The sequence below is a fragment of the Larimichthys crocea genome, chromosome XII, assembly GCF_000972845.2.
Source record: "Larimichthys crocea isolate SSNF chromosome XII, L_crocea_2.0, whole genome shotgun sequence".
In the NCBI taxonomy this organism is placed as follows: domain Eukaryota; kingdom Metazoa; phylum Chordata; class Actinopteri; family Sciaenidae; genus Larimichthys; species Larimichthys crocea.
The window spans coordinates 14611852-14636010 of NC_040022.1; the positions used below are offsets into that span (position 1 = coordinate 14611852).

The 24159-nt window shown below is 42.8% G+C and overlaps 1 protein-coding gene across 2 annotated transcripts in view; it reads left to right on the forward strand.

The window, feature by feature from the left end:
- The first annotated feature begins 9754 nt into the window (after window positions 1-9754).
- The window catches only part of ephb1 (EPH receptor B1), a 141685-nt gene continuing 127280 nt past the window's right edge, over window positions 9755-24159 (forward strand). For both annotated transcript variants that reach the window (XM_019262195.2, XM_027285682.1), the window contains exon 1: window positions 9755-10056. In XM_019262195.2, coding sequence (XP_019117740.1) covers window positions 9996-10056 — 61 coding nt within the window. In that variant the 5' untranslated portion in view covers window positions 9755-9995. The remainder of the gene's footprint in view (window positions 10057-24159) is intronic.

Consider the following 24159-nt stretch of genomic DNA (forward strand, 5'->3'; position numbering starts at 1 on the left):
AAACAATACTTGGTTGGTTTCAGCTTAATGTTTAAAGGAGGCCGAGCGAATAATATAAGGGCTGAACTTTTATTTGAATGTCCGATAACTACTTCTCTTGTAATGTCTGTGCTGCCAAGATTGCAACTGTCTACATGATAATTGTTTGTGTCCATGCTGGTTTTGGGTCCCTTTGAGTTTGTTTTTTTTTTGGTTTTGTTTGGTTTTTAATAAGGCAAACAAGTTTAGTTGTGTTTGACTCTATGCCTTCCACAATATTTGCTAATGATGGCCCAGAGACTGATCCTGAAATAAGGTTAAAGATATGTCTTAGGCACCAGAATCCGTACTATACTGTCAATGCATGTTGAAGAGCTAAATGTAGTGGGTGACTAGGGTACTGTTATCATGGAGGTTATATGTGCTAGGCTGAAAAGGTGTTGGAGGGACTGGGGGGAGAGGAAATTAAGAAAAATCGATAGAGCATCATGTCTAAAGGTTTTGAGTTTTTTTAAAACTATAAAGACGCCAAGACTTATTTGAAAGAAAAATTATGCACTTCAAGGGTGGATTCAGTTTTGACTTGTCACCACAAGGGGTCAATGTTACCTTTTCTGATTGAGGTTGGCTCGCAGTGGATGTGGATAGCTGTTTATTTTCAGTTGATTGACGCCTCACAATAGGCTTTGCAGTTCACACTAAGCTACTCTTCCTAATTACAGTAGTAGATGTGTTGTGAGTCAAAGGCTAAGGCTAATTCAGTGAATTTGAATTTGGGATTACTTGGCTGCATGAAACACTGGATTTTCGGCTTTTCGAAAACAATTATTACTGGATAGACTGGCGGAAATACAAGTGAACAGACACCTGCTATTATACAAAACACACGCTCACACAGAACCACACAACCACAACACAATTCTAAAATTTGCCAAGAACATGCATTAACTGGAAATAACTATTGGCACTTACCATGATGGTAAATTGCTATCAAGTGCTACAAAATCATTCCCCATTGCCATTTTCAAGTAACTTTTCAGTCTAGCATCTCATCATCGCTTTAGAGCCCAAGCATCTATAAACACAAGCAGCTGGCCAGAACACACAGATAAATACAACTGCATTCAGGATTTTTTGAAAAAAGTCTTTTATAGATGCTTTTATGGAAGTCTGACATTTAAATAGCAGAGTGGGGAAGCAGCTGCTCTGAGTCTGAGCCAGTATGAAACAATGCAAGAAGTGCTAAGTGTTAGACATTACCTAATTCTCTGGTGTAAGATGTTATATAGTAGTACTCAATCTGGGAATTGGAGACAACATCATGTGAAAATAGGCTATCGGGAACAACGTGAGCTGACAAAATGTTGCTTTTATAAGTGCTAGTCGTTTTCTGGGTGTGTTCCTTGACCAACAGCTTCATAATTTCCTCCATCAGTCTGACTGTTTAGGGGGCCAAGCTGCAGTGGCATATATTTATAACCAGGTGGCGCTGTGGCATCACCACAAGGCTAGCACAACACAGCAGTAAAAGTCAAGGATTGTTTGGCACCACAGGATGTGTGTTCACTCACTGCTGGGAAGCGGCGGTGCTCCACCAACAGACATGATTTCCTCACGCTGCACACACAAAGAGAAAAACAACACAGATATATAATTAACACAAACGTTACTGTGTCAACACACTTGTCCAGCAGCTTTGAAAGATTCCGGATGACACTTCATGAATCCAGCTGACATTTGAGCAACCCACGGGACTTTAGCCATCTTCTGTGACCTGGAACAATCCATAATAACCTCTGACCCCCGACCTTCTCAGTTGTCATGTTTGTCCTGGAGTTCAGTTGGGAGTTGTTGGAGCTCTGGAGAGAGGACAGCGTGCTGAACTTGTCAATTTGTCTGTCTGGGAGGACAAAAGGAGGACAGTTTCTTTGTTAAGCCCTTAACACCATATCACATCTTGGTTATTCTTCATTGCGAGATATTTTGAAGGAAGCAGTGAAGCAGAAGTAAACAGTGACATTTAATAATGTAAAAGTTGATGTAATTAAAGAACCTGGAAAATTAGTAGACCCAAGTAAAGGCTTAATTAGGTTTCTTCTGGTCTCTCTGGCATACCAGGCATTTACGGTGAATTTAACATCAGTGTCAGGCTTACCTCCTCTTTTGGTTAAAGCATGGTTGTGTGATCAGAGTTTATGCAGTCTCTACAGAGTGTGAATGTGACACTAAATTACTGATATTCATTTTGCTGTCTTTATGCCAACCAACAATAGTTATATTGTAGCAGATCTGGATTATTGTAGCATTATCAGTATTTTGTTGTGTGCAAAGAAATTCTGGAAAAAACTGTATATGATTTTGAAACTGTGTTCTGCAACATGTCAAGGCTTAGTGTGCTTACTTTAGTTATGTCACAATTTGGTACTATATTACATACTAAATGAGTATTACTAAATTGAGTATGTACTATATACGTGTCATACAGGGAATCATTAAATGTGTGTGCGGACAGGTCTGCCAATTAAACCTCACAAAAAGAAAGGAAATGTTTTAATGCTTTTCTGTTACCCAGGTGCAACCCACCATTTAATTACATTTTCAGCATCTCTTCCATTTCTTTTGTGGAATACACTGCATCGCAACAACACACTCAAAAAATCAAGCTTTCAAACATATACATTTGGTCCCTTTTTCCAGTGTGAACACGCTAGATACTCCGTGTTTGCATGTTACTGCCACTTGATATTATTTATACAATCTCTTCCTGGCAACAAAGCCCTTTATAAAGACGCTGTCACTGTGAAAGATTTTAACTTTTTAGGAATGGGAGCACTGGGGGACTTTAAATCTAGTTCCTTCCACCTGTCTCGTGTCCTCATATGGGGAGGGTAAACCATATCTTCACACACACACACACCATACACACACACACATACATGCACACAGAAAAATATGCGACAGGCCATCCATCAAGCCCTCAATGAGCTAAGGATCTGGGGAGTGTGGTCTAAATGAGAAATCATTGACTAGGAAACTGTGTGGTAATGGGGTCTGCTTCTGATTGGATAAGGAGATTGAACCAAGAACAGAGAGATGGCTGAGTCACCTGCATTTATTGTGGTGGGGGTACAGACTAAAAATGAGAGGAAAAGGCAGACGCAGAAAAACGTAGAGAAGGAGTGAAGCGGCGAGAGAGAGAGATTGGATTGGAACTGTTAATTGTTTTTTCTCACTTGTGCTCATTGCTTCTAACCACATAACACAAAACACTGATTAACAATTAGTAATGGTCAACAAGTCAACGCTGAGTGATAGCGTTTTGAGACTGTGTATTACAGTGGTAGTTAGTAATATAACACACATTCTGTGTGCAGCACAAGCTTTTGACATTTAGGATTTGACATGGGCTTTGTTGCATTTATGTGTGTGTGTCTGAATGTGTGAGCCTGCAACAGGCCGATAATTCTCCGAGCATCACCTGGCAGCAATGTTTATTGATCTGATGATGCATGCTGGGAGAAAAGATTGCTTTCAAAGGTCAATGTTAATATCAGAAGGTCGACGTGTTAACTCGGCTATTGTTTGTTTGCATGTGTGCATGACTGGATAACTGTTGTGTAGATGTGTGTATGTGTTAAATGAGGTCATTATCTAAATAATAAATGTCCAAGTGCATTGTTGTCTCTCGGCCAAGTATCATTTTGCACTTTCAGTCCTCCAGGCGAAAAGCTTTGAGCACCGCTAGCATGGCATTTATTGACGGCTTGTGCATCTTTGTTTGAGTCCTTTTGTTCTTTTCTGCTGTCACAGCCACCATCACATCCTGTGCCACTGAGGCCATGTGTGTGTGTGTGTGTGTGTGTGTGTGTGTGTGTGTGTTTGTGAATGTGTTGTATGCAGAGCAAGTGTATCGACGGCTAGATACTACGGTACATCTTTTTAATTGGAAATTAGTGACCTTGTGTTGCAGAATAAAATCACAAATTAGAAAACTAAATATGGAAAAACAAAATCAGAACAGTGAATTCGAATAAACAAAATGCAATCACAAACGACAACACTCAACTGGCAGAGCAAGTAATAAGAAAAGAAAAAAAAAAAACTCTCCGAAATCGCGAAGCAAAACAAACAGAACTTTAATTACATTGAATCAGTCTCAGATAATGCAATTCATTAGACTTATAGTGATAGGCACACTCAGGCTTTGAGTAATGGGGATCCAACTTCACAACAATCTCTATCTGTGTCCCTGTGTTTTTTCCTTCAGCAGTCATAATAATTATGCCATATTCAGCATTCAACTACCAGTCAATAATATGAGCATTTAAAGCGTTGGTTCAAGCAAATAGCTGTCAAACACACTTTTCGTTCAGCTATTTCTTTGGTTAATGTTGTTCAATGAAAACTCTTCATCTGGATGTTTGTGGATTGTTTCTGGGAAGCTTTGTTGTTGTTCAGTTTTTTTTCAAATTAATTTTTAATTGTTGTGAACGCCACAAACAAAATCGTGTGAGTGAGTGAAAGCGAGTAAAAATACATTGTATGTATTATTAAATTTAGATGTACTAATGACGTACCCTTTAGGTATCATTTGACCTTGGACTACAGTGTAAACCATTTGCAACAACGAAAAACAACTTTCATACATGTTGTTCCTTCAATAATAACCACAGTTGTTTAAATCTGTGCCAGTCATATTTTAGGTTATTGTTAAATTAATTAAATTTGATGTCATAAAAATGCATTGTAGTAAGTAGTATGTTTATATGTTTAATGGAAGTAAATGTAATCATCTGAATAAACATTTCAGTCTACCACTGTCAAATAGAAACTCTCATCCACTGTGTCTCACTAAAGTGTTGCACTCATTGTATTCAAATGCAGCACAGGAGTTTCATTTGCTGGGTTTTGCAGAGGCCAGCCTATGACAGGGGATCAGTGTATGGCAGACAGAGGGCAGATTGATTTGACCTCTGTTTCTCTCTCTCTCCACCACCAGATGTTTATCCCATTTAGCGTGACGGACTCAGGGATGTGGGCTGTTGTGTGTGCGTTGTGTCCATACGTGGCTCTACAAAGCACTGTCCCTGACTGAGGCAGACTAAGGTTGATAGATTGTACTGAACTATCTGTCACAGGCCAGAGAAGGGAGAAAAAGACAGGTCGGAGGAGACGGAGGGATGCATTTTGATGGTGTCCCCGAGAAACAAACAACTAGACGGGGAACGAGTGGGATAGGCTGTCACTGGGAGCTGACATAAAGTGATGAGCTGTCAGCCTAGTTTTGTTTTTCCTCATTAACAAGTCCACCTCCTGAATTTTGCTATTGTAGCCAGAAAACTACTTTAAGAACCTCTCCAGCCAACTAGCCCATGATAACATGTTCGGGGATACAAGAAAACAATTTACCATGTGTCAAATGTTGTTGTTGTCAAGGCGCCTCTTCTAAAGGAGGAGGGAAAGGTTGGTGCATAAATTGAAATGTGTATTACACGAGAGGGGGCTGAGGCCACACGGTTAATAGAAAACTTTCTTAAATGCTGCAAGTGAATAGGTGCATGAATGAGAACCCCATTAACCTCATCTGTGATTAGAGATCCCTAATCACAAGAAAATGAATGCATCCTAATCACCATGGCCATCAAGAAACATAATTAATCAGTGAATTGTTATAGGGGTTTGTGCATGATTTTGGATAGTGCTGAATTTCGTGTGCTTTCCACATTGTTTTTGGACTGGTAGCACCTTTTGAGAGATGGATTGTGTGCTCGCTGCTAAAACATTGTCTGCAACAGAAAACCCTATGGCAGCTGACAGAGCATGGAGTGAGTGAGGAGGGGGGGGATGCACCAATCTATTATCCATCATTCTGTGTTCGTGTCAGCCACACCACTCATGCATATTTGAGCGTGAGCATATGCATAGACACACGCAAAGGACTAAATACAAGTAAGGAACGTAGCCCGCTCGCACGTGAACTCACACAGTCAACCGCTGTGTTTCCTACACACACACACACACACACGCACTTGAAGAAGAGCAAGCTATAATGATGCCCTTACTCATTCAATACTGAGCAGAATCTCCTCATTGTGCTGTTGTGATTAATGGTAACTAAAGAGCTTGAATCTTGAATAGAATGAATGTGAGCTAACAACTTATTAATCAAACTGCAATACTTAAAACAAATAATGCTCTCAGTGCATCTTAGCAAGGAGAAATGGAGTGTGATCCCTCTTTTCTCTCTCACACTTTTCCTACACAAAACCATAAACATTTATTAAATCTATTTGTGTGTGTGTGTGCAAAGGTATTTTCCGTCTGTTTGCTTAGGCTGGTGTGTGGATGTTTCCGCTTTTTCTACAGATGTGCCTGTCTGTGTGTGTCGCTCTGTGTCGGAGAAGTGGAATGAATGTCTCTGAAGTGTCTGTGGGCTGATAGCAGGGGACAGGTACCATCAGTCTTGGCATCATTGGCAGATTAATGAGAGCGCTGTATTTAGCTCCTGCCCCGTCTCCCTGTCTGACCTACTGTCAGAGAGTCGCTCTACTCCCGAATCTCACTAAAACATCTTATTTCTTATTTGAGTTTTTATTGCAACCATAACACTGACTTTCGAACTTCTTATACACGTCTGGTTGAATGTGACTGTCTAGCAGACAGTGGGAATTCTTCACGGCCGTATCTACATTTTTAGTCCACTCAAGAAGACTGCCTTTGGAGTTACACTCTGCAGTATAACTTTGTGCAAGCCTACACCCTTTAAAAATGTATTACAAGGCAAACTTAACCAACCTAATGCATTCCCCACAATGAACCTATTTTCCATCACCTCTCTTGAGCCTTGACCCAGAAAGTACGATTGTGGCTGGGACTCACTAGTGAGTCCTGACCCTCTATTTGGGGAACACTGGTCCACAGCATATCTGTATTCAGCCTTGGCTCTGTACTCATATTGTCAGTGGCCAGCGCCCACACTCCTGAAGATGGATGAAGCTAAAGCCCAGCCTAATAACCAGTCTATCCCCCCAGGGTAGGTGTAGCACTGCACTCCTCTGTCACCTGGGTCCCTGCACTGTCTCCATATTGACTTAGGCATTTCATTTTCATGCATTCATATTCATCACCAGACAAACCTTTCCAGCTTGCATGGTCTCTGGGATACATCTCTCTCTCTTTTTGCCTTTCTCATTCTATACCATTATAATCAGTTCTTTTTGGTGTGTATATCTTCTTATAAACAACTGTGCCCCTCTTATGCACTCCTGGATCACATCTCGAAATAATGAATGTACATCTGAGTAAACATTGCTCTCTCCACAAAATGCACTTTGCCTTTTCATCCTAAAAGGTCTTGCGTATGACAGATACTCTCTGTTCTCAGTGTTGTTGTCAGTGCACAGAACAAACCACACATCTTTTTGTATTTCCTGTCTGTTGAAAAACAGAAAACAATCGTGTGTCAGTTTTTTTTTTTTTTTTTTTTCAGCAGCCAAATGGGAATCAGGAAACAGAAGACAGAGAAGAGAAATGTAAAGGTCATGGCACACTGGCCATGGAGAGATAGACACTGGTTGGATGTTTACAGGTCAAAAGCGCAATAACTTTGGGGTCAGCTCACAGCATGCACAGAATGGAAAAACATTTAATCAAACACAAGTCAGAGAATACCCCCAAACCCAGAGAGGCTTGCCTTTTTCATTTCGTATTGAATCTGGTACTGAAGAGGGAAGTGGAGGAATGAGGAAAACAAAATGGAGCTGGGATGCTGCACTTGCAGGCTTAACCACACAGAAAAAATCAGGCCACGGAAAGAATGAGAGGCTCTCAACAATGTGTTTGGGCGCAGTATTGGTATTGGGCTGAGGCTCTTGAGCTGAAGTAGGCAAGTGCTTGTGTGGCTTTGTGTGGATCATTATCAGAGTGCTGTGTGGGTGAGCGACTGCACGCACATTTGTGTTATTGTATGCGAGCGTTTGTCTGCGTGTGCATTGTGAGGGAGGATGTGCTACAGCAGCAGCACTATTGTTCCCACCTTCCCTCATACTCTTCCTTCCTTCCTCGCCACCCCCCCCCCCAACCCCCAGGGTGTGGACAGCAAACAGGGACAGATTGCTCTGTGCTGCTCCTGTATTTGGAGATGACCTGTGGAGTCATAGGTGATGATGACTGGCCTGGTGGAAAATAAGGCCAGGTGGCTCTCATAGGCCTACACAGCAGCCAACACCAGGGGCCATGCTGTGCTGTGCCATGTCACACTATAGCGCCACTCCTCACCACACCATTAAAAATGACAAATGCTCTCATCAACTGCTTTCCCAAGTTAGCAACCGCTGCCTGATGCTCCTGAAGCACTGTGTCTGCCCCAGTTCATCTGCCAGCCTTTGCTACCGTTGGAACAACCATTTATTAAGTGTGAGTCACTTTTCATTTAAAATGCGTTTGATTTTTTTTTTTTTGTCATTGTAAAGGTTAGGAGTTGAATCGCAAAGGGGCACAAAAGATAGAGGCAGTGAAAAACAGTTCAGACTTGTTGGGAGAAAAGAAAAAGCTCCATGTACTGAATGGCCTCTTTCAGATTCACACATAATTGTACACACATTTTAGGCATTCATTTTTATACGCTTCACAATATTTTCAAAACCATACCGCTCAACCCATTCATTTCAAGTCTAGAAAAAGTAAAGCAGGTAAAAAGTATCTGGGCCAGTATGCTGTGAAGGGACAGCACTAAAGTATTAGGCCATCCAGTGGCCCCGGGTATAACCGGGCTTACTCAGGCTGTAGATTAACAACTCCATCCCAATTCTTAAGCTCCAGGGACCTGGGGGGGGCATATCTAGCCTAAGACAGGTGTATGGTTCTGGGCTACAGGGCGGCAGTCGCCCCCTTCCTCTGTCGAGGCAGACCTCGGTCCTGTGTGTCCCTGCGGGGAAAAGCCCATTGTGTGTACCATCTGTTGCAGCACACGCTCACACAAAAGGGGTGAAGGGGGCAAGGGGAGGGAGCTGATGTGCAATGCCTGTTTAATATCATTAGGAGGTGCCGTTGGAATTTTCTAAAGCTATTAAAGAATATTCTCATTCCAAATAGGGTTTGCACTTGTGCGAGCATAATAGGAGAGTGAAAGTGACAGACCATGGAAAAGAAAAAGAATGTTTAGCAACTTCTATGGCAGGGCTGGGGTGAGGGAGTTGGCAAACAAACTGTCAGGCTGTTGTTGGAATGAAAAAGAGAGTAAAATACCTAACTCAACTGGCTTTTGTGAGTCTTAATTATGCAAGACATCCTTTTGTTTTTTGTTTTTTTAAAATACAGTATAATATTCAGAATGCTATCCATTGTGGCATACACTTTCAGCTTTTAAGGGAAACTGAGCAAGCCAGAGCTTAAACTGTTCAACAGCAACATTATCTTGAACCTCAGTCTGACAGAGAACTGAGCAAGTATGCGCCCGTTTAAAATCGTCTCCCATGGGGAGTCGGCTTGGATTTTATCTGTCCTTGCTTGGTTGCAGTGGCTGTAGTCACCCGACTGGCGGCGCTATTCCCCTTCAGTGAAGCGGACGCCGCTTCAAATAGGTCAAGGAAAAGTTTTGTGTTTTGACAATGCGAGGTGGGCGGAGCTGCGGTCTGGTGATTGGTTAGTGAGTTTCTGCTCCCAGTCAGTGATTGGCCCGTGCTCTCTAATGGGGGCTGTGAGAAAGCAATGTCGGACCCCGCCACCACCCCCCACCCCCCCCCAACCCCACACACACACGCACGCACTCTCACCACCACCTTCTCCTCCACCTCCTCCTCCTCCTCCTCCTCCCCCTTGCTCCTCGCACCCCTCAGCCCCTTACACTCCGTTCTTCCCCTGTGCTGATTGTCACACATTGTTTACTACGGCTTGAAATGTGACTCACAACACAGGCTATCTGCTGGAGTACCGCTCTGTCAACTGAGGGATTCTTTTTGACGCGCGCCGTGCGTCTTGGTTATTTGGGGACAGGCTGTGGACACTACCCTTCTGCCATGACAGTGGATTTGTTTGCGCTTTTATGCGTCCTGGTCGTCACATCGTCTGCGATGGAAGGTAAATAAGAAATTGGAATTATACTTGTTGTAAATGTGGAAATGTTTTTGTTTTTGTTTTCCCCTCCCCAAGACGCGCTGTGTCTGGGGATGCTTGCAACGGGTTCTCTTAGGCAGCGCAGCGCCTTTGGCATAGGGATACAGGGATGTCATACACGTGGATCGCAGCAGATTGCTGTGGTTTATTTCGGAGCGGCTCCGCTGGTTGTCACTGCTGTCACTCGTCCATGTGAAGAACGAAACTCTGTTTTATTAAAATGTGTCTTATAGCATACAGTAGTGGTTTTTCTGTGTGCAAATGCTGTTTTTCTCACTCTTAAGTCCTCGTCCTATAGGAGCGGAGTGCAGCATATGAGGACTCTCCTCTATAAATGGTGTTATTTTAGATTCTCATTATCCCCTGAGAAATTAGTTTCTCCGTGGGAAACGAAAGGCTACATTGTAAGTGCCTATCAAACCTCCAAGGATTCCCGTCACGTTTTTCATTAAATTGTACGTATAAAATACTATTACTACAAGCCCCTGAGCATCATTCTGTGGCATTTTCAATTGCTGAGACAAACTCTCTTAGATTGTGGATTGCACTGATTGGATGTTTCCCTGTGAGTTTGCTTTTACACTTAATTTGTCTCTCTTTTTTTTAACTTTTGGAAATCAACCACAATGTTAAAAAAACAAATAAGTAGCTGTGTCTTCTCTTTTCCCAGACCCCAGACTCCCTGTATTTTTTTTTTCTCCTCATCTATCTCCATTCCCTTCTCGCTGGCTTTGTCTTTCTGTATCTCCTCCTATTTCCTCTGTTCTTTCTCACACACACACTCTTCTGGACAAGCGGTAGTACCACGGGTAGCTAATATCTTCCCAGTTAAACATGTTTTTCATTTCCGCTGTGGGACTCTGGGGACCGAACACTGTGCTGTACCCTCAGACATTGCCTGCTGGATGGATATCCCAGCAGCATCGTGGATATATAATGTCTGCTCTCATTTTATTGTCCAGTAGCTCATCCTCTCCTATTCAACATAGACAGGAAAACACAAGTTTCCCATGGATCTCTGTATCCACGGTCCAAAAAGCATGAATAAGTAAACTAGAAACACAAATAAAATTAGTTTTCTCACACGCAGCTTTGCTCTTTAATCATTTACAACTCTGCTCCTGGACCGTTCCCTGCTCAGACTGTGCTCTGTAATTCGGCAGTGGCTTTCATGTTTGTGCTCATCAGATTTCAACACAGCCATGCAATACCAAGCCCAGGCCCAAATTGCTACCTCTGCGAGGATGGATATTTTGAGGTTCAAATGTTTACCCCGTGTGAAATGACAGCAGAAATGTCAATTCAGATAGATGAGTGGAGGAGTGATTTTTTTTTTTTCTCTGCAAGGAAAGAGGTGTGGGATTTCTCATCTGAAAGATGGGATGAGAAAGAAGCAGATGGGCAGGGAGATGGCCCCTGAGTTACCTCGGTAACAAGGATGAAAGTGATTTCCTTGTTTTGGTCGCTAATTGAAAGGAGGATGTCCCATGGGCAGGTTAAAATCTTCACTGATCTGAACTCCAATCTGTTGCTCTTTTTATTTTTTTGATGTTTGTGTCTGTTTGGGGCGTGTGTGAGAGAGAGAGGGGAGCCATTGACCACATTATCCCGGCCTTTCCTGTCATCCTTGATCTGATTACGAGTCCAAATCATCTGTGTCAGAGATCTGTGTGTGCATGTGTGTGTGTGTGTGTGTGTGTCTGTAGAGTAAAGAGCAGCTCCGACCATATGGACATGTATTTGCGATGAATCAAATGATTTATTTGATCTCCCTATAAATGCATACACTCACAGTAAACACCGCTCACGTCATTGATGAACTGATGAACTGTGTGATGAAAAATCATAAGGAGGAATTACTCAAGGTGTGGATGGATAGATGGGAGACAGCTGATCATTACAGAAAAAACGAGACGGGAGGGTTGAAGCTTGAGTACGCGCTGGTGCATGTGTAAAGGTGTGTGTTTGTGCATCTGAATGAGGGCCAAAGCGGTTTAATTGAGTGTAAAGTTGATTAAACAACTTTGAGTTTGCTGGATTTAAACTCTAGGCGCAGCTACCCAGCGCACAGACACACACGGCAAGCGAGCACGATCTCATACACAAGGAGACATGATATCTGCAAACAGAAATGCATTCACCCACAAGTTATTGAAGGGCCAGTCAGACCTAAAGCGAAAAGGCTAACAGAGGGGAGAGTGAAGACATGGATTTGCATGCCATTAGAAAAAAGAAGCATGTGCAGTTCTCCCCTTTTCCCTCATTTGTCTTCTCTCCCCATTTCTCCTTATCATCATCATCATCATCATCACCTTCACCCTCTCTCTGTCTGCCTTCCTCTACACCTCCCTTTCCCCCCCCCCTCCTCATTTCTCTACCTCACTCTGTCTTCCATAATTCTCTTCACTAATCTCCCCGTTCCCCTCTTGTCTGCCTTCTCTCCTACTCCCGCTCTCGCTCTCTCACCATGGCATGTGGATGGTTCTTGCCAACAGCAGCAGTAATTCTCCCCTACTTACAGAGCCATTGCTTATTTCTGTTTGCCCTTAAACCAATTAGGCTTAGATAAGCCCGCTCATTTAACGGCCTGGAACTGGGTGGTGGAGGAAAGAGGAGCGAAGGGAAAGGGGATGAAACGGTGGTTGAAAAATAGACAGGGATGGAGAGGGGATAAAAAGATGAGAGAGACAGAAGGAGGGAGGTCAGTGAGTTTGAGAAAAGATACAGTATGCATGTTTTACAAATGAGTATCCTGCAATTGAACAAGGCTGTGGAAGTGAACGAACACTGGGCTGTCTCAGTAATCAGACGCCTGTGCCATGCTTAGACTAGGGTAAAACAGCACCAGCATTCAGTATGAGTATCATAAGGGAACATTAGTAATGCGCTCTAACCAGTCCCCAAGGATGCTGTGTTAAGTACCTGTACTATACTGTGATAATGCCTCATCCTTAGAGGTGAGAAGTGGATGGAATGGAGGTTATTGTAACTTCCATAATAAACAATAATAATATGATAGTTTAACGTATCAGTTGATAATCATGGAGTCAAAACTCCACGCTGTTGATATACAAATATCAAGACCATTAGAGTGGCATATTGATGAGAAAGGTTAGAGCATTGAGGGGCAAAGTTCCAGCCCTTGTGTCAGAAAGCATCTGCCCTACTGAAGTGTCCTCGAGCAAGACACTGATCATCTCCAGGGTCATTGTCTCCTAGCTTGACCCCCTGCTCTGACCTCACTGTGGTTAGGCGTCAGACTTTGCCTCCCAGGATTCATAAAACATCACATTATTATTATTCTCTTGGTGAGTTCTAATCAGAGCAGCAAAGCTTATCGGAGTCGTGTTAAGACTGTCTTTGAATATAGTAGTAGCCCTGCAAAGCTTATTTCTTTGCCAGACCACCATCTTACTGCATGTTTGGCAAGGCTCAAGAGGCATTTGCATGAGACGGATGTCAGTTTGAGTAGGATGCACAGTAAATGATTGACAGCTCTCTGCTTCACTCGGAGATCAACTTAAACCCTTCATGCACCTGACTGGACAGATGGAGACCATCTCTGGGCTCTTGTTGGTCATTGTTTTACATTTTTAAACTAGAAAAGCACGGGGGCTGTGTTAGAAATGTCTCTTTTTATCTAATATATCTACCAGTATCAGAGTAAAGCCAAAAAATAAAAAATAAAAATCATCTAATGCAGGTTCTTGTTGGCCTGACTACTGTTTCACGGACTTAAGTCTAGTAGTGAAAACTAAGGTGGTAGTGATATAGACTGGCTCTTCAATGCTAGCGTACTATTGAGGAATTTTTCTACTGCTCATTGATGTAAGTTGTGTGTGCGTGCGCTCACCAGCTGTGCAGAGGAGACAGCCTGTGAAAAGAGTCCTGTTGAGTCTCTAATGGATGTGAATGCAAGATTGCTCCTTTCCTCGCTCTCTCATTTCAAACGGTTAGAAAAGAGAAGAATGAAAATATAAGTGCAAAACAGGCCCATGGGTTGAGGTGGTCGGACTGAAAAGACTTGAAAGATTGTGGGTATGTGTTTGCTCACATGAGTGTACAAGTGTATTTTGGCCATGGGCACTACTGCTGACCTGGGACCACCTGAAGTAGAATTCAATTTTCCACTCGTTTTGTACCGCCTTGTGTGTATTGTACGTTGGGGTGCCTGTGTCGTCAGTATAGAGCTAAAGCCATTATGGTTGGCAGGGGCAGCAGACATGGCTTCATCCCATAATGGAGGCTTTATTTTGCCCACAGTGAAAAGACTACGTGGTGTTAAGGTGCGCTTATGCGGCCTAGTCGGCTATGACGACCCTCAGTGCAAACCCCTGCCTGAAGCTCATGTACCTGCAGTGCTGTAAATGTGTTGCACTGCCTTTTCTGTGAAAGTATCGGGCTTGCATTAAGGCAATGTGACAGTCTCTGCACATATTGCAGTCTTCTGTGCAGTGCGTATTTTTTCTTGGATAATATGATCATTGGCTCTGTTTCGCTCTCTCACATACACACACTCACACACACACACATAACACATACGCACATAGAGTCCCCCTCACAGCTCACCTTACCCCAGAGACATCTGAGCCTTGGGAAGGCCAGATGGTGGATGCAGGTTGGGGGCTGGTATGCAAGTGCGCATTTTTGTGTACGTCTCGGCGTGAGAATGAGCAGTATCAAGGGAGAGCGGAGAGAAACCAGTACGTACTGTACTATTTGTGTGTCCTGCTCTATCCAATCCAGACTTTGGGATCTTCGATTACTCTCTCTCTCTCTCTTGCCCTGTGGATATTTCATGTTCTTTACCATGTCGTCTTCCAGTGTCTTCCACGCATATTCCTGTGTCCCGGAGATTTGCCGCAGAGATGCTATCAGCAGTGTTATGTTCCGTCCCGCCTTGCATCATGCTCGGCCCTTATCAGAGCAGGTGGCTGACTGTGGGACGAAGGCTAAAGCCTTATCTCTCCAATCTTAGGGATAAGCGTACCCACTGCATCAGCAACATACGAAACACATTAGAGCGCAGGAGAGAAAGCGGTGACGCTCGTCACACAGTTCAACCTCAAACTGTATGAGTCATCTGTTTTCCCAGTAAAGCCAGTTCTCTAAAATGGTAAACTGGTCGACGTGATGTGCACAAGAGCACAAACTTAGAGATAACTCTCCAAGCCACACCTAGTGGAAAATGGCAACGCTAGTAATTGATTGGGCGCAGTGACCCAGCTTCCCCACCACTCAAAGATGGTGGTGTGAAAAAGCTTTTTCTCATTATTTTTTCTGTCTTTCAGACTTTCCCCCCCCCCTCCATTATCACCTGTCCTAGAGATTGGGTGACGGTTGTTCAGTCAGCAGGAAAGGGGAGCCTCTTCGATATTTGTTGAGTTGAGAGGCGAGAAGAGAAAGCATTGATTATCGAGTCTTATTTCCCACTGTTCACGCCGCCTGGCTCCTAGGGCCTCTATGCTTACAGCCCCATATCAACTGTTTCTCTTTCACCCCATGGCCCCCTTTAGCCCTTGTCAACCTCTGCCCCTCCCTACATCAACACTAGCCAGTCCAGATCCACAAAGCCCTGTTGTTGACTTGACTTCCTGGCCGTTTCTTCTTGCCCGCTTGATTTTTCTTTTCTTTTTTTTTTCAATAAATTTTAATTAAATCTGAGAGTAGTTGCAAGCTACACCTCCTCTCTCAAACATTCATGCTTGGGAGTAATTGGTTGTTTCTACCGGCCTCTCTCCCTCTTTTCTCCCCTCCTTCCTCCCTCACCTGACTCCCCCCCCCCCCCCCCTTTTTTTTTTTTTTTTTAGTTGAAAACAGATGCATTTATGAAACATTATAGGGGTTACTACAAATAAAAAAAAAAAGTGAAATATGAGCTTGTCCTTCTGAAGACGTAATAGACGCAGCATTGGCAGGAACAGGAAGAGGGTAAAGAGACTGTTTGGTTTGTAGGCTTGTAGGAACAAAGAGCTTCATTTATGACTGTTATAATGAGATCTGTTTTTGAGTCAGGCCCAGAATGATTTAATTTGACTTTTAAGCCCTAAGGCTCAGGCTTAAGGGCTGCAAGTTGGAAGGCTGCAGGGCAAAGGCTGGCTAAGGAGTGGGAGGAGGCGGATGTATGGGAGCAAAGTTTTTGTGATTGTGACTTTCAGTGCGTGAGAAACTTTTTTAGTCCACAATCAAACTGATAAGAATATCCATTAAGCTCACTATTCATACTTGATAACTGCACATTGCAAACTCTCTATGTATCATTTTGTTTGTTTATGTAGTTAATTCCTTGCTTCTTAAGTCCTAATGTACAATATATTAAGTTGCTAATGTACAGGGGGGAAAAAAACAGTTTTGTGGTACTTTTTTGCATTTTATGTGAATCAGCAGCTCAAAGGATGCTGTGTTTCCAGCGCGCAGAGGTATTAAAGGCAGAACGTTAATAGGGCTGAAATTACGGATGGTGGTGGAAGCTGCTCCACTTCTGATTAAATAAAAGCTGGCTTCTCCACAGGCTGTTTCTCATAGGGACTACTGACAAGCACACACGCACAGATGTAAATATGCAATAGCCCCAACACACACACACACACACACACACACACACACACACACACACACACACACACACACACACACACACACAGATATAGACACATACACATAGCTTTGATGTGTGGAAAGGAAATGAGTAGAGACGGAGCACTAAGGGCCTGGGCCTGGGGCCTGTCCCATTATTAATGAGTAAGAGCCAGTTGCCTCTCACAGGTTCAGGACATGTGGACATATTTCACCATTTGCCCGCCCTTCTTCTCACCATAAATGTAATCTCTTATTAAGCATTGGGTTCTTGGCAAGAAAGGTGCAGATGTAGAGAAATTGTGCATGAATACTTGTGTCTCACTGTGTGTCTGTACGTTAGCATGAGAAATGAAAACTTTGTGGTTGAGAGAAATGAAGTGCCTGCGCAGTGCAAAATGGAAATGCCAGTTTCTGAGAGGGACACTGATGGGCCAATAAGTAGCAGTGGTGGGAGGACAGTTTTCACCCTGGATAACACTGAATTCCTCTGCCAGGCAAATATCTGCCTGCCCTGTGCTGTCCACTTCTCTAGCTGGATAAGAAGAGAGCTTTTTCGAGGTAATTAACTATTGATTTGAAGCACAGAGGGTAATGGGAAATGAGTGGACAGCATCTCGATCTACCAGCAGTCGCTTGGCTGGCTCAAGTACAACTAGAAGACTGACTGGGTGAAAGAGGCATTTCCCTAAAAGAGCCAAGGTCAAAGGTGATTTGTTTGGCTTTCAAGTTCTGTTCTGTGTATAGGCGAAGAGAGGATATCAGGGCAAAAGCAGATAGGAATCAAGCCAGTGAATGTTGACTGGTTCAAGACTGTGAGTATCAGATTCTGCTATCTAATACTCCAGTATTATTGAATATATTCTCCCAGGTTGCATATTTATTATATTCATATTGGTAACCGAGCTGACAAACTGATCTCAGCCCATGTTGGCCTGCTGACCTCCCCTCCTCTTCATGAATAGTTATGACAGTTGGGGACTCATTTTATTGTAATGCATTTTATTGTAATGCAACCTGAGGTCACATCACAACCAAACATCCCGAGGTCATAAATCCTGCCCAATTTAATTGAACGTGTACTTAAAGAAGATGCACGTAGAAGATGGTGAAGTATTCATGCTTCTGTTTCATCACTCCACAGCTGTATGTGCTGTTCTTTTAGTTAGAGGCGAGCTAGAGGACAAGGATTAGGACTCATTTGTGTAAGAGAACAGAGGCGAAGAGGGACAAAGAGACAGGGGGAGAGAGGGACAGGCCTGTATCTGCCTACGATCTTATTTGTGCTAATGAGGAGGCTGGTGGTTCTGGCTGCTAACCCCAAAGCACATTCAGCCCTTTTAGAGTGTGTGCCTGCGTGTATCTTAGTGAGAGCACATCTCCTTGGATGTCTGTGGGGAGTGTGATTTGCTGTTTTATGAAAATCTCAGCTATAATGAAGGATGTGGAGAAGATTGTTTGGCGCAGTGAGTCAGTGTAGTGTGTGTGTTTGCTGTTGGTGTGAGCTTTGTTTGTTGAGGTTGCTAAATCTGTGAAGGACGTCTTGTTTCAACTAGTTAGCACAGCAGTCTCAGTTATACACTCAACTCAACCCAAACCTGTTCTGTAATGGGGCTCACTGAACAGTAAAAAAAACCCCATGCCCCTCTCCAATTGTTCCCTCCCTCCTCATCCCTTATTCCTATGAAGTCTTCCCCCCCTCCCTGCTTTCTCCCAAGGCTGGGCATTTAAAGCGGCATGCCTTTGATGTGAGCTTCACACACTGTTAGACACCCACTCATCAGATTGACACTGATGTCTGGGCGGAGTCAGCCCATTTCTGAGAGCTAGGGAAATGAAGTGCTGGAATATACTGTACACACATATGGCATTCAGTCAGGTAGTTTTAAATAAAGTAAAGTGGAATGTGGACATGAATGAACAGATGTGCTCGTTCAGATGCACACATTTTTTTATTTATTTTTTTTCACCATGGCCGTGCTGCACTCAGCTGATGATATGTCAGGATGACAAACGTTCCCACTAAGCCGAGCTGAACGTAATTGTACAGCGGTTTTCCTGCCTGTGTTTTACAAGTGTGTCACGTCAAGTTTTAGAGGAAACATCAAAAGAAACATCCTTGACATCTAAGTGATGTGAGATTATTAATGTATAATATCCAATGCTGGCCTCTTTTATCATAAATCCTATCTAAATACAGCACAGCTTAGATCTCTACTACAGGCTCAGTTAAATGATAAATTATTTCTAAAGGCCTCACCTGACAGGAAGTCTGTAATCTGTGTATGTACGCGGGTGTATATTGTACTAAATCAATTCCCACAATTATCACATAAATTGTATGGCGGTGTGTGTCTGGTTCTATTGTGTTCAAAGAATCTCTTACCCGACTGTCTTAGCTAAAGTTGTTCCTATGAGTACGTATTTCAAGGTGTAAAGCTCAGCCATGCCATTACATTTTCACATAACAAAAAATTACAGGTTAGAGAGTTACTTAAAGGTCCGGTGTCTAAAGTTTAGGGGGCTCTATGAACAGAATATGTCAGAAACTGAATGTAATATGCATAGCTGTGTATTCATTAGTGTATAATCACCTGAAAAAAAAAGAAATCATTATGCTTTTATTACTTTGGATGAGCCATTTTATATCTATAGATACCTTGGGACCTTTTCTACTGAGTCTGCCATGTTGATTTATATATTCATTTACTTAATAACTCATTGAATAGTAAATCTTAGAATAAGAAGAAACTTGTTGAAATTCCCCTAACACTGTGAATATTTCTGTAAACACACATTAAACAACACTGATCTCTATCTTACTGTCATTTTTATGCACCAGAGTGCGGCATGTTTCCCTTGTGAATCAATATTACTTCAGTATTACCATACTTAAGTCTGAAGGAAGCACATTACTCTGTTCTTTTCAACCATTATAAGTGGATATGTCGTGTTTCAACCTGCACTAATGTCAATACTGACTGTGCAATACCAATCACAAACCAGCTATTCTGAGAAAAGCAGCTGGCCAAGCAGAGTCATGCAGGGATTTATTGTAGTGTGACAGTCTCCCAGGCTTTTGTGCTCCATGCCAAGGCTTTAGTCTTCCGTTTTACAGACAACAAACAGGTTACAGGGAGATGAAGACACTGTTTTGCAGATATCCAATATAGGAAGTGAAATTTTATTATAGGAAGTTTGGCTGACAATCACTTTCTAGCAGTGTGTGTAAAGGAGGGCAGCTAAGGCTAACAGCTGTTAACAGTGACAAAAAAATAAAATTAGAAAGGAGTCAAGTTATTGGTGTCATTTGACACAGGAAGGTTTACCTAGTTCATATTAATTTCTATTTTAATGACTCGCTTCATAAAATACTGAGTTTAATTTGTCGGAAGCGCTTTGCAGCAGCTGTTGGCTTGCGGTTTAACCTTAACCTGACCTCTCCTATCCTTTTTTTTTTGTGTATTTTCAGTTAATTATGAAACTGTGCTGGGACAAACTAGACATTATTATGTGAATGATATGGAAACACCGGTGATATCCCCACAACTGTTGGTCTCAGCTGGTCTTGAAATAATAAAGTTCTGAGTACTCTTTGTCTGAGTCCGAGACAAGACCGAGTAAAAATCCGGTCGATTCCGAGACGAGACCTTCAAAAAGTGTTCTTATGTGGGCTTGGTCTGTGTGTTTGTGTGAGTGACTATGTGTTGACACTGTCAGCTTTCTTCATTGTGTGTGTGTGTGTTGATGACTCCCCTCTTTGTAAGTGAATAAAGGGGCTCTATTAAAATCTCAACAGCCCACCTGGTGCGAGCCATGTTTATGCTATTTTCAAGGTTCAAAAATTTGCTTTTACTTTTCGAACAATGACAAAATCCAACCATTTTCACATTCATAAAGACTTGATACACACGTGTAACGCTTTCTGTATATGATGGTTACAACTCCCGACAAGGTCACGTTGTGTGAGTGAGTGTCTCTGTGTGTATTTCTGTGCGGGGAGTTTCAAGTATAAAAAAAAAATCACTCAATCGTTTGCTCTAAAAAGGCTTTCAGACACCTGGCAATGATTGGCTGAAAGAGGACACTTTCTTTCAGCTATTATTGACAGTTGAAAATGTAGAGAAACTGTGGGGAGTGACTTGCATTTCCGCACATGTTCTCAATCAATTTGAGGCTCAGGTAATGCTTTGAAAATCTACTTCCTTTGATAAACATCATGCGGCAGCTTCTAAAAGAAAAAAGCATGATGGATGGTCATAGTGCGTCTGAAAAAACGAAAAAGACAAAACGCAAACAAGAAGCCACTCTCTCTCTCCCTGACTCTGTCTGTTGCCTTGGCTCTGAAGATTGATTGTGAATCATCCAGGACGTATGAGCGTGGCGATCATATCATGGATCACAGCATTGGGAGGGAATGACAGATGTCGTAAGCGTCCTCTGTTTATTTGAAAAAGGCAAGTGTGTGTCTGATGGATTGGTTGCGTTTGGTGGATACAAGGATGATTTGTCATCTCTTATGTCTCTTTGTGTTTTTGTAAACATTTAACAGGAAAAACAATGGGGTTTGTCCCATGTAGAAGAATGTCCAAAAGTTAACAAGAGTAACTACACAACAAACTTGAAAGTACATCACTTCAAGGACATTTTGTAGCTATAGTAATAAACTAGAATTACAGGTCCATGATTGCTCGTAGGATGTATTTCAAATATTGCCTTTTCACTTCTATATTGGGATTTTCTTTTAGGGGCAATGTACACCACCTCCCTAAGCAGAGATCATTTTAATAGAGCAATTATATCTCACACGAACATTCTTTACAGATTTTATATTACTCAAAGAAATGGGGCACCTCACTGGGGTGATGGGTGGTAAGGGGGCTGTTGAAGAGGAGGGGTTAAGTGTGTTTCAGTCAAGGTTTTGAGTGGCATATGTATCCTATTTGAGAGCCCCAGAAACTACTGAGAGCAGTGTAGACATGAAATGGTGTTGACAGGCCTGCTCCGCCGTGGTCGCTACAGTCACATTGGAGTTTAGTTACTGGACCAAACACACACAGGGTCCTCTGTGTGTACCAGACAGTAGATCGGGTCATTAGTATGGAACACCATTTCTACACTAACAGCCCCTGATTGCTTTGCCTTTCACATCGTGGTAACATCAGCACATTGCTAATTGACAGATAATTGCCAATAATCACGAGATGGATCGGTGAGAGTGCAATTAAAGGAGCTCGCTGCAGCAGGCCAGCACCTTTAAGAAATCTGGACTGATCAGTTTGCCCTCATTTAGCAGAGCAGGTTAATGAAAAAGGTTTTTTTTTGTGGAACAATATTGGAAGCAGCTACCAATCCCAGTGTTGGAACATCATTCAAATTTTGGTTATATATTTTAGTTCCAGCATTGTAGATGTCTTCTGGCAATGTTTAGGACGTTCCCTTTGCAACATGTATTACAATGTTTGCTGCTGCCTCAGTGAGAGATAACAGCCAGGTGCTGGTAATGGGATCCTGTCTGTTGGGAAAAGATGGAGGAAATCGCTGGGAGCTGGAATGCACTTGACTCGCTTGTTTGGGTCAACGAAGGAAGTACCAGTGTGTGTGTTCTGTGTGTGTGTGTCAATGCAGGTCTGTGCGCCGTCCAAAAACTGTGTTTGCTCAGCGATAGAAAACTGAAATGTGATCTGAATATCCTCTCCATTCTTCCATGAAAGTACCTGAAAATACCCCTGAAAGGGCCCCATTTAGGCCCGCTCCCAGACAATACAGTACAATGCCCTGATGACAGGCTAACTGGGGGAGGAAATAGCCCTGCTAGGGCCAACATAATAGCAGAATATTCTGGAAGTCACAGGAGGGATTTATGGAAGCAAATAGTCTTTTTCTAACATTCAGTGAAGCAGTGTGTGGTGTATTTGTGCGACTGTGTGTAGTGTGCGTGTGTCTGACACGCTGACCCTTTTTGCTGTATGTGCCCCAAATTCTGTGACGTGCAAGATGTGTGAATTGGAGCCTTGCCGAGCCTGTCAATCAGATGAAGAGATCATTAGAGGTGTCACACTGAAATCTCTCATCTCTCTAATCAGCTGTCATACTAACAACACCAGCTTCTACGTGTGCCTGTGACCAGCTGCCAAATACTTGAGTACATGAGCTGAAGCTGAATACACAAAGGAAATGACAATTTAGATATTTTCCTGGTGAATTTTGTTCAGGTGTCTTACCACAGCGAAACACCACTCGGTTGTTCTTTCTTCATATGATCCTCTAGTGGGCAGCAGATGACTCCATCCCGGGGTCCATATGGACCCCATGTTGTTCTCTAACAGTGGGGGAATAGCAATTAGCGCTACATTTGCTGAGGATGGCATGGAACCAGAGACCTGTCACCTCTGCTTCACAGCTCTGTCTTTGAAGAGATGCATGCGTATGTGTGTGTGTGTGTGTGACCGTGTGCATGCATGTGTGTCAGCATGCATGGAGGGAGGGAGAATCGTATCACGGCACCTGCTTCGCAGCAGGGGGTGGAACTGCTTCACTGAGGCAAGGTGTGGTGTGTGTGTGTGTGTGTGTGTGTGTGTGTGTGTGTGTGTGTGTGTGTGTGTGTGAGGTTGGGGGGGCAGGGTGTAGCGATGGCATATTGTGTGTGATCAGAGGCAGAGCAGCATCTAAATGCATGCGGTTTACTTGTAATCAATGTTACCGCAGTTCCCTTTGGGTATGCTAATATATTTGAAAATGTTAATGTATTTCAGTGCCAAACCTCTAAGTTGTATCATATGAGTGAATGAGCAGTCGTGCATACAGTGGCAATGAAATGGAAATCTTCTCCAGGAATGTCATACGGTGTCATGGGAAAATGAACTCCTGCACGCAAGAACTAAGAGATTTTTATACTACTTCTGCCATATGGATTCCTCAGGTGGAAGCCATTACATCATGTTTCTTAGAATTATTTGATCATGGTTTAAAAGTCCCTTTGATCCCTTGCTCTGTAGTGAAGGACTGATGTGACACAAAGTCCCTTGAGGGCATTGGGGAGTCTGTATCACTGATGGGATAGGTCCCAGTCACCTTTGGAGATTGGGAGAGCGAAGACCCCTGTACACAATGTAATAAGTCCTATACAAAAAAAAAATAAATAAATAAAAATCTAATATTAAAGGAATCATGATGAAATCTCTTGCCTTCAATAACAAAACGGTGCTCACAGCTCATTGAGGCTTGTCTGCAGATGGCTGATTTTTGGCGACTGGTGACAGACGACCAAAGTTCAGACAGCCTCAGTAATGAATGACCAAATTCTCACAATTTTGACTGATGCTGCCAACAAAAATAAGACTCACTTTGTAGCATTACAATTCATAAGACATTCATCACACAATCTGACATTCCATAAAAATGATCAAACTTCACACTCTGTATGGTTGCCTCAGTGTTGAACTTTGTTTAAGTCTGAAGACCTCGAATCAGATTGTGGACCAAGATTTT